Genomic DNA, 16,130 nt, shown 5'->3' on the forward strand with positions numbered 1-16,130 from the left:
TTCTGGAACTTCTGGTTGTTTCTAGTTTTGAGGTAGTTTTATTCCTTCTTAGTTGTGAAGGGAGATGCAGTGTGTCGTTAGGGCTCCATCTTGGCTGGAAATCTCTCCTAGCCTGCTTTTAATTCCTTCTAGATATTGTATTCTTCATTTCTGCCTGGTTCTTATTCATAGTTTATGTCCTTTTTCATGCTGATGTAGTTCCCACTCAGTTCCTCGTTGCTCCCATGAAGTTCCTTGTAGTTCTCACTGAGTTCCTTGAACATCCTTATATCCATTACTTTGAACTCTGTGTCTGATAAATTGCTTGCCTAATTTTCATTTAGCTCTATTTCTGGGGATTCCTCCTTTTGGTTGGGAATTATTTCTTTGTGTCCCCACCTTAGGTGACTCTTTCTGTTTGTGTCTGTGCATTAGATTGATCTGCTCTGACTCCCTGTCTTTGTGGGGTGGCCTTCTGTGGTAGAAGTCCTGTGAGACTCAGTGGTACAGTCTCCTTGATCTCCTGAGCTGGATGCTCTAGAGATGTCCTTTATGCAGTTTATGTGTGCTCTCTTGTTGTAATTGGGTTTTTATTATTGTTATTTGTTGGTGGCTTCTCCCCTCTGGCTGGCTGAGTGGGAATTATTCTCCCTACCATGTTTTGTATGCTGTTGTACAGGCCCTGGCAGAACAAGGCAAAACAACCCAGGGAAAAAAAATTAAAAACCTCACCAGCAAAAATACCCCCAATCACAACAGCAATATCAACTACAAATGAGCAAAGATTAATAAAGGTGGAAAGAAAATAAAAATATTATAAGAAGAAAAATATGAGATGAGTAAAGGAAATAGAAATTATTTTGCAAAGGTAGTGGGAGGAGAAATAATAAGAGTAGGGAAAAGAAACGAGGCAAAGAAAGGGAGAAAATAAAATTTAATACATAAATAAAAAAGGGAAGGAAGAAGGCAAAATGGAGTAAGAAAAGGGAAGAGTATAATATGAAGTTTGAAATTTAAAAAAAGTGAAACAGTAGGAACAGAATTGGAAAACAACAGCAGCAGCAATAGCAATGAAAAATGAGGAATGATTAATAACGGCGGACAGAGAATAAGAATATTATAAGAAAGAGAAAAAAGAATCCGAGATGTCTGCAGGAAATGAAAATGATTTGTGGAGGATAGAGGGAGGAGAAGTAATAAGAGTAAGAAATAGATACCAGGCTAAGAAAAGGGAAAAAATATATAATTTCCAATGAAAATAAGAAAAGGCAGGAGGAAGGCAAAATGGAGTAAGATGAGACAAGCTATGAGATTAGAAAATTTAAAAAAAAAACTGTTCACTATTTGTTCAAAAAGGAATAAAATTGAAGAAAATAACAACCACAATATCAGTGGCAAACAAGCAAAGATTAATAAAGGTAGAAAGAGAATGAGAATATTATAAAGAAGGAAAAAATAATGCGTGATAACTAAAGGAAAGAAAAATGATTTTGAGAAGCTAGAGGGAGGAGAAATAGGAATAGAAACAAGTCATAGAAAAGGATAAATAAAATTTCAAATGAGAAGAAGGTAAGGAAGAAGGCAAAATGGAGTAAAACAAGGGAAGTGTAAAGTATGAGATCTAAAGTAAGAATAAAATAAGAAATAGTGAAGTAACAAGAACTAAAGAAAAAAGAAAATGTTAGAAAAATACATGGAAGAAAAAATAATGCAAATACTGAAAAAGAATGAGGTAGAATTCATCTCAGCAGCATTTGGTGTTTGCCTGCTGTCTTCTGGATCTGACTCTGGTGATGTCAGGTGGTATCCTCATCTAGCGCTAGGCAGCCAGTCTGAGGCTACCAGTGGCCCACAGTCTGTTGCTGTCTTAGGTTTGGCTGGGTCCGGGCTGGTCCTCACTACTCTTCCTTGCTGGCTTTATATCAGCTCAAGGCCCAGGGGTGGGTCATCTAACTTCCGTCTGCAACCCAGGTACCACCTTCACCTGCCTTGAGAGGGGTTTTGGTGGGACTGGGAGGGTGGTACCTCTGGAACTCCTATGGAAGGTGCAGTTCAATATTCAGGGGAGATGATGGGTGTGTTCCTCCACTCTTTTGCCACACGTCTCAGCCTGCCCCAGATTATTTACAATAATGTATAATTTCTGATGAATTAGCTGTCCGTTTTATGTGAGGGACCAATCTGTGTAAAAGGGTCAGCTCTTTCTTGCTTGGTGCTGACGGAGCTCTGTGTAGGAGCCGGTCAGGACCGGGCCCCGAATACCCCTTGCTGTGCCAGTTTCTCATCTCTCTGCCTTGCTGGCCTTTGTGGAATAGGGCTGGAAGAATCAGCGTGGCTTGTCTTCCTGAGAAAAGTTTGGAGATTCTCTTTCATTCTTCCGTGGATATGCACGCAGCAGAGGGTTCTTGAGCCTGGCCTGACTATTGTGCAGAGCTTCCCCGGTGGATGTGGTGCTTGCAGTCCTGCAGGAGGGGGTGACTGGGCCCACTCTGTGGAGGAGGGCTCTGCCTGGCTGCAAAGAATCTCAGGCGCTCAACTCTTGCCTGTCGTAACTCCCAGCCCTCTGCTGTCGCAGGAGAAACAGTCCTGAACTCTCCATTTTGCATAGTGCCACAGCAGTCCCTTCATTGTGCAACTTTCTGAACTCCTTGCACAGCTGGATTCAGTGGGAACAAACTGCACTTTCCATCTGGTCTCATTGCTGGTAGAGCAGCTGTGTGTGAGGTCCCTGCCCAGCAACACTTAAGCTCTCCTTTTAAAAAGTCTCTGTGGCACCCACTCTGCAGTGCTGAGTCACTGTCTGGTTCTCCGTGCACACCGCCTCCCCAATAAAGCAAAAGTCTCTCACTGTCACAGCCGGCCACAGCTGCCAGGGCCTCTGACATACCCAGGTGCAGCCTCTGATCATTTTAGGAGATAGAGTCCCTCTCTGGCACTCTCCTGGTTGGTGGCTGGTTCGCGCTGCAGCTCTGGACATGCTGCTGACTCTGTGTGTAGCCTGAGTCTCCCAGACTCCGTGTATCCTCCCAAGTCACTCCCAATTAGGGTTAGGGGGTACCTGTGTGGGACTAGGGTCCCTAGCCCTAGTAGGGGCGGGAGCTAAAACACTGCAATTTCTGACTGGTCTCTGCTGCTGCAGGTGCCACACACAGGGTATTTCCCCTTCGACTTTTTTTTTTTTTTTTTACCAGATGATGCGAAGCAACTTCTGTACTCTTTGGCTTCAGAACTTCCTACCAGCTAAGATTCTGTTGATTGCTCAGGTTAATTGTTGGAAGATTAGTTGAAAATCTGAGTTGGGGGAAAAGCAAGTGAACTCAGCTTCCACCTATTCGGCTGCCATCTTCAATCTCCCAAGTCACTTCTTTTTTTAAATGAATATCCAGTTGACCTGACAGTTTTTGAAAAGACCATTGTTTTCTCATTGTCAGAGAGGCAATTTTCTTAAATAATTTCTGAGATTCCCCTGCTCAAAATCCTTCAGGGGTTTCCCATTGCTTAGAATGACTATACGCCTGTTACCATGGCTCCTTGGCTGGCATCAGCCTGCTTCTCTGCTGCCATCCCAGTGTCCTCTTTTCCTCCTCTCTTCTGTGGACACCCTGGCCTCCTTACTGTTCCTTGGTCTTCCTTGGTCATCAAGTGCATTATTGGATTAGGCCCTTGCTTGTGGGGTTTCTTCACCCAGAGTGCTCTCTCTCTGTGTCATAGCCTGAATCACTCCTCATTTCACTCAAATGTCTGCTCAAATATCCTTTCTTTGGAAAAGACCACTACCCACCCCTTATAACATTAAGAATTAATAATATGTACAAGTCCTTTCAACATGTATAATATTACTAATGAACTTTCTCCCCTATGATATTTGTGATCCCCTGAGGTAAAGGATCGTGTCCTATTTTCCTCTTGTAGATCTTATTTGCAACATAATACATTAGAACTCAAATAAGGCCCTAAGTATAAAGCATATGATAATTCATTATTTTCCCTATTTTGTCTACATTTGCCTCAGATAATTCAAATCCTGATATAAATATTTAATAATTTGATGAGCTATGGTGGAACATCAACTCTTTGTACTTTTTAAAAAAGGAGTAGTATACAGCATTATAACTTGAAACTTATAAACTCACTTTTAACTGTTTTATATGGAAACAGTGCATAGGCTAAGTAAACCCAAATGAATTTTATCTGTGGCTAAAGAATTTAGACATTTTCAGTGACATTATATATCTCATCTAGCAGTAATATTAATTGCATTTGAATTTTGTAAAGTTATATTTTTTTCTAAGCTTTCTACAGTCTTGACTTAGTGATTCTCATTGACTTGGTTCCCATTATTTGAGGCTATTTTGGGGGCTACATGCATATAATAAAGTTGGGTTTGGGGGCAAGAACTAGACCAAGTTTTCATTTGTTTATTTGTTCATTCTTTGTCCAAGGCATTTAGTTCCACCATCGATGGTATTTGTTTTCCTTTTCCTAAAGCCTTAAGCTAATGTCTCACATACATAATTCTTTTATTAATTGTAGAACGTCATAAACTAACAGAACAGAGACTTTTAAGATCACCTTGTCTACTTATAAAATACATTAGTGGGTCAGTTGACAAAATTGGAATACAGTTGATGGATTCATGTATTGTCGATGATAAACTTCCTAAAATTAAAAACTGTGCTATGTAAGAGAATATCCTTGTTCTTAGAAAAACACACTGATATATTTAAGAATCAAAGTGCCATCATGATGTATTTAGTTACTCTCAAATGGTTCAGGGAAAAGACCTGTGTGTGTGTGCGCATGTGGATACTCATGTACAGAGAGAGCAAGCAAGCGTGTGTGTGCAAGTAAGTGCAAGAGCAAATCATAAACCAAATGGTGCAAAATATTAATAATAGATCTGGTAATGTGTATTTTAATGTTCCTTATATTATTCTTGTAACTTTTTTTATAAATGTGAAATTATTTCCACAAAAACAAAAACTGTTTTTTAAAAATCGTCTCATCCAGTCCTCTCTGGAAAACCATTCAGTTCTCCTGACAGAGTAACTTTCTCTAGTCATGCTGAGGGTTAGATACAGAACTGACTCCTAGGCCTGTGTACTCTGTTATACCGGGCTGTCTCCTTCTAGTGAACAGTCACTGAGTTCTAACCCGATACAGGGGCCAGGAATCCTGCTGTGTGCTTACATAGGATACAGCCAAGCTTGCATATTCATGATGTAGCTCTGAGTTTCTTTAAATTGTGTTTTCCCCATTACCTGGTGAGCCTTACAACCTTCAGCCCCTCTATTTTGTTATTAGATATGCTACCCATTATAACAGGACATGTTATTTTTTAACAATATTTTTCCTATTTCTTGATAGCTACTGCTTCCTGGGATACATTTCTCATGCTATGGAGTTTGAGGCCACAAGCTCGAGCTTTCAGATATGTGGGTCACAAGGACGTTGTAACCAGTGTGCAGTTTTCTCCACTTGGAAACTTACTGGCATCTGCTTCACGAGACAGAACTGTTAGACTCTGGATTCCTGATAAGTAAGAGAAACAAACACCCGATAGGCTCTGGATGTAGAAACATAAGGAAAACTGGAGCCTGGCCGTTCCTAATGTACATCTCAGGAAGGCCCAAACTCCCCAGTTAACCTGCACTGCACTTTGTCTGAGTCATTTAAGAGGTGTCAAGTCAAACTATTTTAAAGCACTTTTTTCTCACCTTTAACTCATAATTATGTCTTCTATTTGAAAATTATTTCTAACCATGGAAATATGCTTAATATGTATTAAGTTATTGGGCAGGGGTGATAGTTATCAATCCCTTAGTAGATCTGATATAAACTTTAGATCATCTGCCCAGTGAGATATACATTGGCATGTCTAACCAAGAACTGTACAGTTTATTAATCTCCTAAAGCCCATTTATGGGTCTTTAGGAACCTTTGGATCCCCATTAAAACTCCCCATGCCAGAACTATTCTTTGATCCATAGCATTCATTATTAGACCAAGAATGTTCTTGTTAAAGAAAATTTCTGACAAAAGTGTAAATCATTGTATTTGTTGTAAGGCCCTATTCCATTAAAACATATCTTTCTAAAAAACATTTTTCAAATCCTAGTTGATAGCCCATCTATTTTAAGCAATTATTGAACCAAATTTTTTTAAAAATTTTAAACTCTTAATTATGCAATCTTTTTATTTTTTTTAAGTATATTTTATTGATTATGTTGTTGCAGTAGTCCCAATTTTTTTCCCCTTTGCTCTCCTCTGCCCAGTACCCCACTTCCCTCCAGCAATCCCATGCCCCTCAGTTCATGTCCATGGGTCATGCATATAAGTTCTTTGGCTTCACCCTTTCCTATATTATTCTTAACTTCCCCCTGTCTATTTTGTCCCAACCAATTATGCTTCTTAGTCCCTGCACCATCTCTACACTTCTCCCCCTCCCCTCTGCCAGCTGATAACCCACCAAATGATCCCCACACCTATGATTCTGTTCCTATTCTGGTTAGCTTAGTTGGATTTTGTTTTTATTTATTAGATTCAGTTGTTGATAGGTGTGAGTTTGTTGTCATTTTAGTGTTCATAGTTTTGATTTTTTTCTTAAATAAGTCCCTTTGACATTTCATATAATAATGGCTTGGTGATGATGAGCTCCTTTAGCTTTACCTTGTCTGGGAAGCACTTCATCTGCCCTTCCATTCCAAATGATCGCTTTGCTGGATAGAGTAATCTTGGTTGTAGGTTGCTTTTCCATCACATTGAATACTGCTTGCCAGTCCCTTCCTGCCTGCAAAGTGTCCTCTGAGAAATCAGCTGATAGTCCTATAGGCAGCCCCCTGTAGGCAACTTTTCGCCTCTCGCTGACCCCAGGACTCTATCTTTATCTTTCACCTTTGCTATCAAAATCATGATGTGTCCTGATGTGGTCCCTTCCCTTCACCATTGGTTTTGTGTGGATTTTCCTTTGTTTCACTTAGCATAGCCCTCACTTCTTCTCTTATGCGTTTGCCACACTCGAGTATATCTGTCAAGCCTGTGAGCATCTTTATCACCAGTGTTTTGAATTTTGTGTCTGTTAGGTTGGCTATCTCTTCATCGCTTATTTCTCCCACTGGAACCTTGATCTGTTTCCCCTTTTGGGCCATACTTCTCTTTCTCCTCATTCTGACAGGCTCCTGTGTTTGCCTCCCAGGTAGAACTGTTGCTTCTGTTATGTTGTAAGGGACGGAGCCTTAGGGATTCATCAGTACAGGGTGACCTGTTTCACCACATTGTGGTGCTGGATGTGGGGAAAGGGTCCGAGAGGGAACAATGCCGCCAGCCCAGCACTCGCCCCCTTTCCAGGCACCTCTCCCACTTCTGCACTGGACTGGTGCCCCTCTAGCTGCTGCCTTGGCCATTGTTCCTAGAATGGGTGGGTCTGCAGAATTTCTAGGACCGTGGGGTCCCTTTAAACAAGTATACTCTGCTGAGACCAGCAATTTCTGCCTCCACCCCAACCCCCACTGGTCTGCACAGTCAGAAGCAATGAGGCTTGATTTTTCCCTGGTGCTGAGAACGTGAGCTTCGAGGTCTGATGAGGAGCTGGGAATGCTCCCCAGGTGTCCCCCCACACATTTTTAAAATGTGTGACTGTGCTTTCTGCTGGCCTGTCGCTGCCGTCGCTACTGCCACCACTACCACACCACATCTTCTCTGCCCCTCCTACCTGTCTGGATGAGTATTTCTTATTTATATTTTTGTTTGCTGGACTTCCATGCAGTTTGATTTTCTGGAACTTCTGGTTGTTTCTAGTTTTGAGGTAGTTTTATTCCTTCCTAGTTGTGGAGGAAGACACAATGTGTCTGTCTACACCTCCATCTTGGCTGGAAGTCTTAATTATGCAATTTTTAAAGCATACTTGAAAAGAGAATGAATAGCACAAATATTCCTCCACCCCATATGCACTGATCAGATTCAATAGTTATCAGTATTCTAACAATCTTGTTTCATCTATTCCTTTCCCTTTATCTTTTGCTCTAGTAGTTTTAGAACAAATCCCACACATTAAATCATTCCCCCTGTAAATACTTCAGAGAATAAGAATTTGAACATTTTCTATGACTGTTGTGACAGGTTGTATATGACTGAACAGGTACTCCCAGTGAAAGAAAGTTCATGGGGCATTTCCCTGCCCCCACCCAAGGAAACTTTGTGCTGAGAAATCTGAATATGATCCTGATGGTAGCAAAAACTATTGAAGAGAAGTGACATGTTATAATGACCCTGTGGGTGATAATATAGAAGAGAATTGTAAGGGAGAGAGACTGGCTTGGGGTTTAAAAGGGAAAACATTTTTAAAAATCTTTAATTTTGGGAATTTAGGACCAGCACAACACAGCCTCAGGTCACCCATTTCTAATTCAGGGAAACCTCAGTGAATCAACTATACAGGGGTACATGAGCTAAAAGCACATTAATCTGCACTGGCTAATCTAAATACAGCAATAAAGCTTGTGTCGATGTTTCTTGTTTCTCTTTTTAAATCATATAGTGGGGCCAGGGCAGTAGTGGATCATGGAAATGAAACTCATGTACCAAGTTCTCTATTGTATAACAATCTTCAAAACATAGTAGCTTAATTCAATACCTATCATTTCTCACAATTTTGTGGGTTGTTTGATCCTTCTGCCTCCTTTGGTGTTGGCTATCGCTTAATGCAGCTTCATTAACCCTTTGAGTGCCATGTGTAATTCAACATTTGGATCAACATGAGAAAATTATATCAATATATAACCTGAGGTACAAAAAAAAGAGAACAAAACATAAAATACAAATTATTCCATTGTTATTTACATTTATAGCCATTGAAAAAAGAGTCGCTGGAGCAATACTGGCACTTTAGGGAAAATTTGTCAGCATTGCTCACAGCAACGTTGGCACTCAAAGGGTTAAGCTGACAGCAGGGCTGGTGGGTCTGAAACTTCACTCTTATGCCAAGGGCCTTGGTGCTGGCTGTTGGCTGGGGCACCTTGGTACTCCATGTGCCATCTCTGGCAGGATAGGGACTTCCATATACTGTGGCAGCCGAGTTCTAGGATAGTAAAAGCAGAAGCCGCTAGACCTTTTAAGGGCCAGGCCTGAAACTTGCACAGTGTCACTTCTGCCCCATTCTGTTGGTCAGGGTAATTCACAACACCAGCCCAGATTCAAAGGGAGGAAAAATTGGCAGATTCCACCTCCTGTGGGGAGGAGTGGCATGTGTGTGCAGTGATGAGAGGATATGTGGGCAGTTATGCTTTCTGACAGACACCTCAGCAGGTGAGTGGAAGGCTAAGAAAGAATAGTGGAAGCAGGTCTGGCCTGGAGTTTGTCATGGTGGGCAGTCAAGAGAACTTGGGCAGAAAGGACAGGTAAATATGTAGGAGGCAGAGCACCTACAGTAAGGCGAGGTGAGGAACTAGAAACTGGGTAAGCACTGACACACAAACACAAGGCACTCCTTTTTTTTCTTTTGTGCATGTGTGTGTTTATTTTTATACATGCTTCCTGTTAAGACCGGATCCAGTGGTAGGCCAGCCTGCAGGTCAGAGGAGGGCATTTTAGAAGGAAGACAAGCAAGTCAGCCTGCTGGAGCGTGCAGTGTAGAACTAAAGAGCAGGGCAGATTTTGATGATACTGCCTGTCTCTTGGCTTCCTGGTGATAGCAGATGATACTGCTTTTCTTTGTTGTCTCTAGGCCTTATACAGCATCCAGGCCAAACTGGACTCTGACCACTGCTCATAGAACTTTCCTTTGAAACCTCACTGAACTAGTCCCTAAATGCTCCCTCCTATTTTTTATTTTTTAAATACTGACGTTAGTTATTCTTGGTGTAATATATATGAGGTGATGGAGATTTATGACAGTTGGCTTAGCCTTCTCTAGGCCACTGAAAGGGTAAGCTGAGATGGATCTAAGAACCTTTAAATATTGCCCCTTCCCAGTGGAATTAAACAAAATGCATTGAGCTTATTTTATATGCCTGATGTTGTGCTAGATTTAGGTCTTACAGATATGAATAATCATCATCCCTGTTCTCAGAAAAGTTACTGCTTAATAGAAGAGAAACAAGTCTTTTTTTTTTTTTAGTACTGCATAATGTAATGAGCAAAACAGATGTAGTACACAGGGAGCTGTTCAGCCTATCTTGGCTGGTCAAGGAGGCCTGGGACTGGGGGAAGTAGTTCAGACTGAGAAAGTCAGTAGAAAGCCAGAGATGTATCTGAAGCACCGTGACTGTTCTCAGAGTACAAAGGTCAGTGTCAGTGGCAGGATGCCCTGCCACAGAGCTTGGATGTTGTCCTGTTTTTTGGAGGGCAACCAGTGACACATTCACACTGGGATCTACATGCTTGAGTTACACTGTAACAAGGTATTAAGCACGGTATGTAGGTGACTAGAGGGGGATAAAAAATTAGAGCAGGGAGGCCAGCTAAGAGGCTTTCGCAATAATCTAGGTGAAGGATATTGGAGGTGTATCTACCTTAATGCAAGCGTAGCAGGGATAGAAAGAAGTGACAGCAGTATCACTGTCACTCAATAGGTGTGTTGACAACTGTAGAGCATTGAAAGAGAGGCAGAGGGAGCAGTTGAGTGTGACTTCCAGACTCCTGCAAATTCTGTTACCTGAACTTTTTTCAAACAGCAATTTTCCTCATAAAATATCATCTATATAGATAGGACTTTCTGAATGGAAAAACTGCTAAGTGTGGATGTAGTATAAAGAGAAAGTGCCTTGGGAACTTGGGAATGCCAACCCAAAGGGGTATTTCCCAGGTGTCACCTTCTAACTCCAGCTCTATCTGCTAGCCTGCCCCAAGTATTTTTTTTCCTGCAGCTTCTTTTAATGCCACATACTATTTTCTCCATCTGTTTTTTCTATACTCTTTTTCCCACTCTAGCCAAGAAAAAAGTTCGTCTGAGATTCCAAGGTGCTGAGCACCGAAGTACTATATTGTTGCCATTTATCCTTTGTTTCACGTGTGAGTGTGAAATTGGGCCTAGCGAGCAAGGCCTGCATGGGGCAGGCGGTGTCAGTTCTCGTTACTTGTGGGTGGAAACAGAAGAGTCAAGATCACCTAGGGCCCTTCTGTACAGAGGCAAATGACTCAGTGGGTATTTCCTCCTTCCCAACCCAGACTGCCAGTCCATACAACTTGAATGTGACCACAGTTTGAAAATACTGCCTTCAAACTATTCATTTAATCAACCTTAGCTTGTTTTAGGTTGCAAGTTCTTTAAGCTGTATATTGCCGTTTCTAGTGGAACAACAGGAACTTAAAACGCGTAGTAGAGACTTGTTCAAAATATTATTTCTCCAAGGTGGGGACCACCAGGGCCTTTCTTATTAAGTGTCAGTTGTGACTGACAAAGCCAGCTTGAAGCAGTACTGATGAAGGGTACCGTACAGCACGACATTTCCATACTTGTTCATTTTACAAGAGTTAAGCTGTTTTATGTGTTTCAGAGTCTGTATGCTAATTAGCTATTGATTATGATTAAATCAAAGGTCATAAATATTACACTGTTTATTTCCAGGAGAGGGAAATCCTCTGAATTTAAAGCTCATACAGCTCCAGTTCGAAGTGTGGACTTTTCAGCTGATGGCCAGTTACTAGCTACAGCTTCTGAAGACAAATCCATCAAAGTATGGAACATGTATCGCCAGCGCTTCTTATATTCCTTGTACCGACATACACACTGGGTACGCTGTGCCAAGTAAGTCAAAAGTTTCATAATAAGAGTCTTCCTCTGCCATAATCTGTGTTTGTCCTCCAACTCCCAGAAAAGAAGTTCATTCATCTTTCCATTCATTCATTCATTCAGCAAATATTTATTGTGTGCCCAGGAACACAACAGTGATGAGACCAGTGGTAAACAAAACAGTCAAAAACCCCTGCTTTCATGAAGTTTACATTCTAGAGAGGGGAGACAGCAACAAACAAATAGGAAACTGAATATGGTAGGTCAGGTGGTGGTAAGTTTTAGGGAAAAAACAGAGCTGTATTAGAAGGGGAGCTGCAATTTTACAGTCTGTTTAGCGATCTTTACAAAGAGGGTGGCCTTTGAGCAGAGACCCAAAGAGAGGGAGTGAGGCTTGAAGATGCTTGGGAAAGGAGTGTCTCGGATAGAGGAAGCAAGTGCGAAAGCCCCAAGGCTGAAGCCTGGTGGCTGACTGAAGACCAGTAAGGAGGCTGTTGTGGGGCATGGCTCAGGGAGGGAATGGGAGACACCCACAAGGAAGTCAGGCTAGGTCAGGAGCAGCTCTGACATACACCATAAGTGACATGAGACGCCACTGGACCATGTTCCTTTTCTGACTCACATTTTAATGGGATCATGTGGAGTGCTGTATGAAGAAGAGACCGTCAGAGGTCAGGGTGGAAGCAGGGAGGTGTTGGAAGGCTGTTGCAGGAGTTCCCATCCCAGGTGGTGGCACTGGAGATTTATGAAGCAACTAGATTCTAGATATAGTAGTTTGAAGTTACAACCAACAGTACTTGCTGTCACATTGGATGTGACAGAGAGAGAGGAACCAAGAATGACTTTATAATCTTGGCAACATTTTGTTGGGAGAAGTGCTGCTTTATAGGTGTTACTAACTGTCAGCTAACAGCCATGGAGTCTTTTTTATTCCTAAGACATGCTACTAACATGCTTCAAATACATATCTCGTTTCCCCCACAGAACTGCCCTGGGAGGGAAGGGCCGTTGTTTTATTTTCCCCACTGTGCAGACAAGCAGACTGAGATTCAGAGTTCAAGATAAACTTGTCTAGTTGAAAGTAACAAAAACAGAAAGAAATACTTTTTCTTCTCTCAAGGTGGTTATTGGCTGATGTGTTTGATAAGCTTGGAGTGGGGAGGGAAAGGACTAGAACCAGGGGCTCCAGCACTCGCAGATCTCTCTCTAGGCCTCTCTATGTGCTGCCTCCGTTCTCTCGAACGCTCTGGTACTGAGGTCACTGTCAGCTCTATGCTGAAGTCCTCACACCTGTGTGACCAGACATCTCTTAGCTTTTCCTAGCTCCAGTTAGAAAACAGGGTGCTAGGGGGTGACTCTCAGCTCAGGCCCTTTGCCCATCTCTTTGTCAGGCAGTGAGACACTGTGGTTGTCAGACTCCTGACTCCTGACTGACACCAGTTAACCTGGTCAAGGAGGAGGGGTCAGACCAGTCACAGGTTCTGGAGGTGGGGAGAGAGGACAGTCCTCACTAGAAGGGTGCAGGTACAGACAAGGTCACTGGGGAAAAACTAAGCCTGAACCCTGCAGCCATTGGGCTGTGTGCATCCCCTGTATGAAGCGACATGCCAGGTGACTGCCGCTGAGATGTGGTGGAATGGGAGTGTGTCTGTCTTGCCTTATAAGCCCCACTCTTAACCCTTGTTGTGCTTTCTCAGTGGGGCATGATTGCTTAGGGGGTGATTATAATCTGTGGTAATGAGTCTAAGAAAGAGAAACAGAAGACCATGCTTTTAGCCAGCAGTTTCTTTCTTCTAAAGGTTTTAGCTACTTTTGGCACTGGCCAGCTCATTATTTTTTCTGTATATGCCATATAGCTGTGTGGTAAAGAACGTGGATCTGAAACCTAAATATATAGGTAAAAGTCCCAGTCCCACCACTTAACATCTGTGTGACCTTTGAAAAAGTTACCTAACTTCTCAGTGTTTTAGTTTTCTTACCTATAAAATTAGGATGATGATATTAGTTACCTGCCACATAGGTTGGTATGGTAGTTAATTAAAGGAGTAAATATATAGAGAATATGTACATAGTAATCACTAGATAAATCTTAGCCATCCTCCTCATCATTATTGGACATATTTTTATTTAATTTTTAAACACACTTTTGTTACTTGAATTGCTAATTTTTTTCCACCTAAGGAGGTCCCAAGAGGCTGGTCAAATCACTTATTTGTTTTATAATAATAAATACATTATTATTTATGTATCAATAGTAAGAAGAGGAGGCAGAGCTCTGTCATCCAGTAGATCAGGCCCAGAGAACAGATGGGCAGCTGGGCCAAGTACTGGGAAAAGTAATTTAACTTCCATTATGTGTCAGTTGTGAATATGTTTGGCAAAGAGACTGATTTTTAGTATTTTCATCGCAGAGCTCAACATAAGTAAAGGCATTGAATAATGGTTTAACTGAACAAGACAGTTTCTTGTACACTCTCTAATAATATATAAATAGCTATTATTTATCCAGTTTGTCTTACATGCTTCTATCTCCTTCCAAGAAGAATTTAAGTGGTTTATAATTGTCATACCTGTTATATGTATCAGTCGTGGGAGAGAATGAGAAGACAATTTTACCTAGAGTCATGTCACCTTGGTTAGCATAAATTGGACATATGTTTAACATGTTTCCTGCAGCTGTAGTATTAATGGAATAATAGTGACTGACATGTTTTTATTTTTTAACAAAAAGGAATCCTAATAAGTTGTTCAGATAAGAGAAAAATTTTCCTGGTGTAAATTTCAGAAGGTACTTTATTCCTTCCTCTTGTATTGAATCATCTGTGTATATAATATAAACGTAAAGAAAAAGTAACAATATAAAACAATTTATAAAAGGTTGAAAGGTCACCAATGAAGTGAAATTTTGGTCTTCTAAATATTCCTTTAGTAAGCGTGGTCCCTCTTTACCACATGTCTGTGTTGGGTGTAGAGCTGAAAGACACAGTATTAGCCTCAAAGAGCTTTTATAGTTCAAAGGAAAAAAATACCAAATAATTATAAAATGATGTGTCCTTGAGAAAATGATACACAAAATAATAAAGGAGTCCCTGAGTGGGTCACTGAACTAAACTGTGTGAGGAAAAGTCAAGGAAGACATCCAGGCCCAGAACTGAGGAAAGGGAAGGGGAAGAGGAGGCAGGGACGTATTATCATATGGGAAGAAGGTGGTAAACCATTCCATGGAGAGAATCAGCAGGAGTAAGCACTGCGGCCAGACACAGGAGGTAAAGTGGGACAAGGTCAGGGAGGAGGCGGGGAAGGTTCAGGGTCACTGGGTGACAAGAAAAGATTTTAGACTTCATCCTACAGGTAATACAAAGACACTGGAAGGCTTGGAATTGGAAAGAAACATAATTTCTGAGCTCTTCTTTACTAACTACATGACTTTACAGTTGGAGGGTTGACATGAGGCAGTCAGTGCCAAGGCTGGCATGCCTACCTGCACCACCTCATTACCATCGGGCAAGACAGTTTATGGTTCACAGCTTCTGTGGAAAGTGAGACTTCTCCAAGTGGACTGTTGTGAAGATGAGAAATACAGGTTGACTGTTTGGGATTGAGTGATGCCACAAGACTGCCTGCAATTCTTTCAGCTGGGCACCATTAGAGAGAAACTCAGGAATGGGGAGGGGCCACTGCAAATGTTCTCCCTATGAATTCACAAGAAGAAAGTGATGGTGGGACTCTGCACAGCTGTGTACCTAGTATCTGCTCCCCATTGTATGGTAATGGTGCCCCAGTTTCCCCTGAGGAACCAGCCCTCCCACAGCCCTTCTGTGTGTTATACATGCGCTGCGGCAGCCCTGTCTCCAGTTCCAGCACCGGACATTCAGCTCAGGCTTGCCGTCCAGAATGGAGCATCTCCCTCTAGGAGTTAGTGAGTCTTGTTGGAAGTGCAGCACTTTCCTCTAGGATTGCCCCCACTTAGGCTTATTTAAGCCTGTTAGCTGCTGAGGGTCCCCATGGGCAAAGAACTGACCTGAGAAGAATGCTGATTCCAAGGAGAGCAGAGCTGTGAGAGAAAGACAGAATGAATTGCTGTCTAATTACATGGCATAGTTTCTGGATACAGCTACACCTGAAATTACTAGCACATGTGTATTGGGCGAGGGGGGTTGGGGGTGAGAAGTGGGAGAGAGACATGAGTTTAAAAAAATTTTTCTTTTGCTTTTTTCAAAAGGCTTTTTCCATGGGACGTGACAATGGAGCAGAGTTTTGTAAAACTGGGAGTTATCCTCACATCCAGTCACATGCACTCAATACACCTGTTTTATCTCCATCCCCACATCACTGCCTTCATTTTTAACAACACTGGCCCTTGTAGAGACTTCTGCGATAACCTCCTACATGTGCTCCCTGACTACAGATATGCCTGCATTCA

The 16,130-nt window shown here is 41.8% G+C and overlaps 1 protein-coding gene across 4 annotated transcripts in view; it reads left to right on the forward strand.

Annotated features, from left to right (window-relative positions):
* Window positions 1-16,130, forward strand: part of POC1B (POC1 centriolar protein B) — a 131,623-nt gene that overhangs the window by 31,749 nt on the left and 83,744 nt on the right. For all 4 annotated transcript variants that reach the window (XR_016510531.1, XM_090273900.1, XM_090273899.1 and 1 more), the window contains 2 exons: window positions 5,347-5,518; window positions 11,543-11,722. Coding sequence is in view for 3 of the 4 variants with exons in the window: in XM_090273900.1 (XP_090130026.1) it covers window positions 5,347-5,518; window positions 11,543-11,722 (352 nt within the window). In the remaining variant the exon portion in view is untranslated. The remainder of the gene's footprint in view (window positions 1-5,346; window positions 5,519-11,542; window positions 11,723-16,130) is intronic.

Source organism: Furipterus horrens, unplaced genomic scaffold, assembly GCF_987537825.1.
Source record: "Furipterus horrens unplaced genomic scaffold, mFurHor1.1.pri manual_scaffold_4, whole genome shotgun sequence".
NCBI classification, from domain to species: Eukaryota; Metazoa; Chordata; class Mammalia; order Chiroptera; family Furipteridae; genus Furipterus; species Furipterus horrens.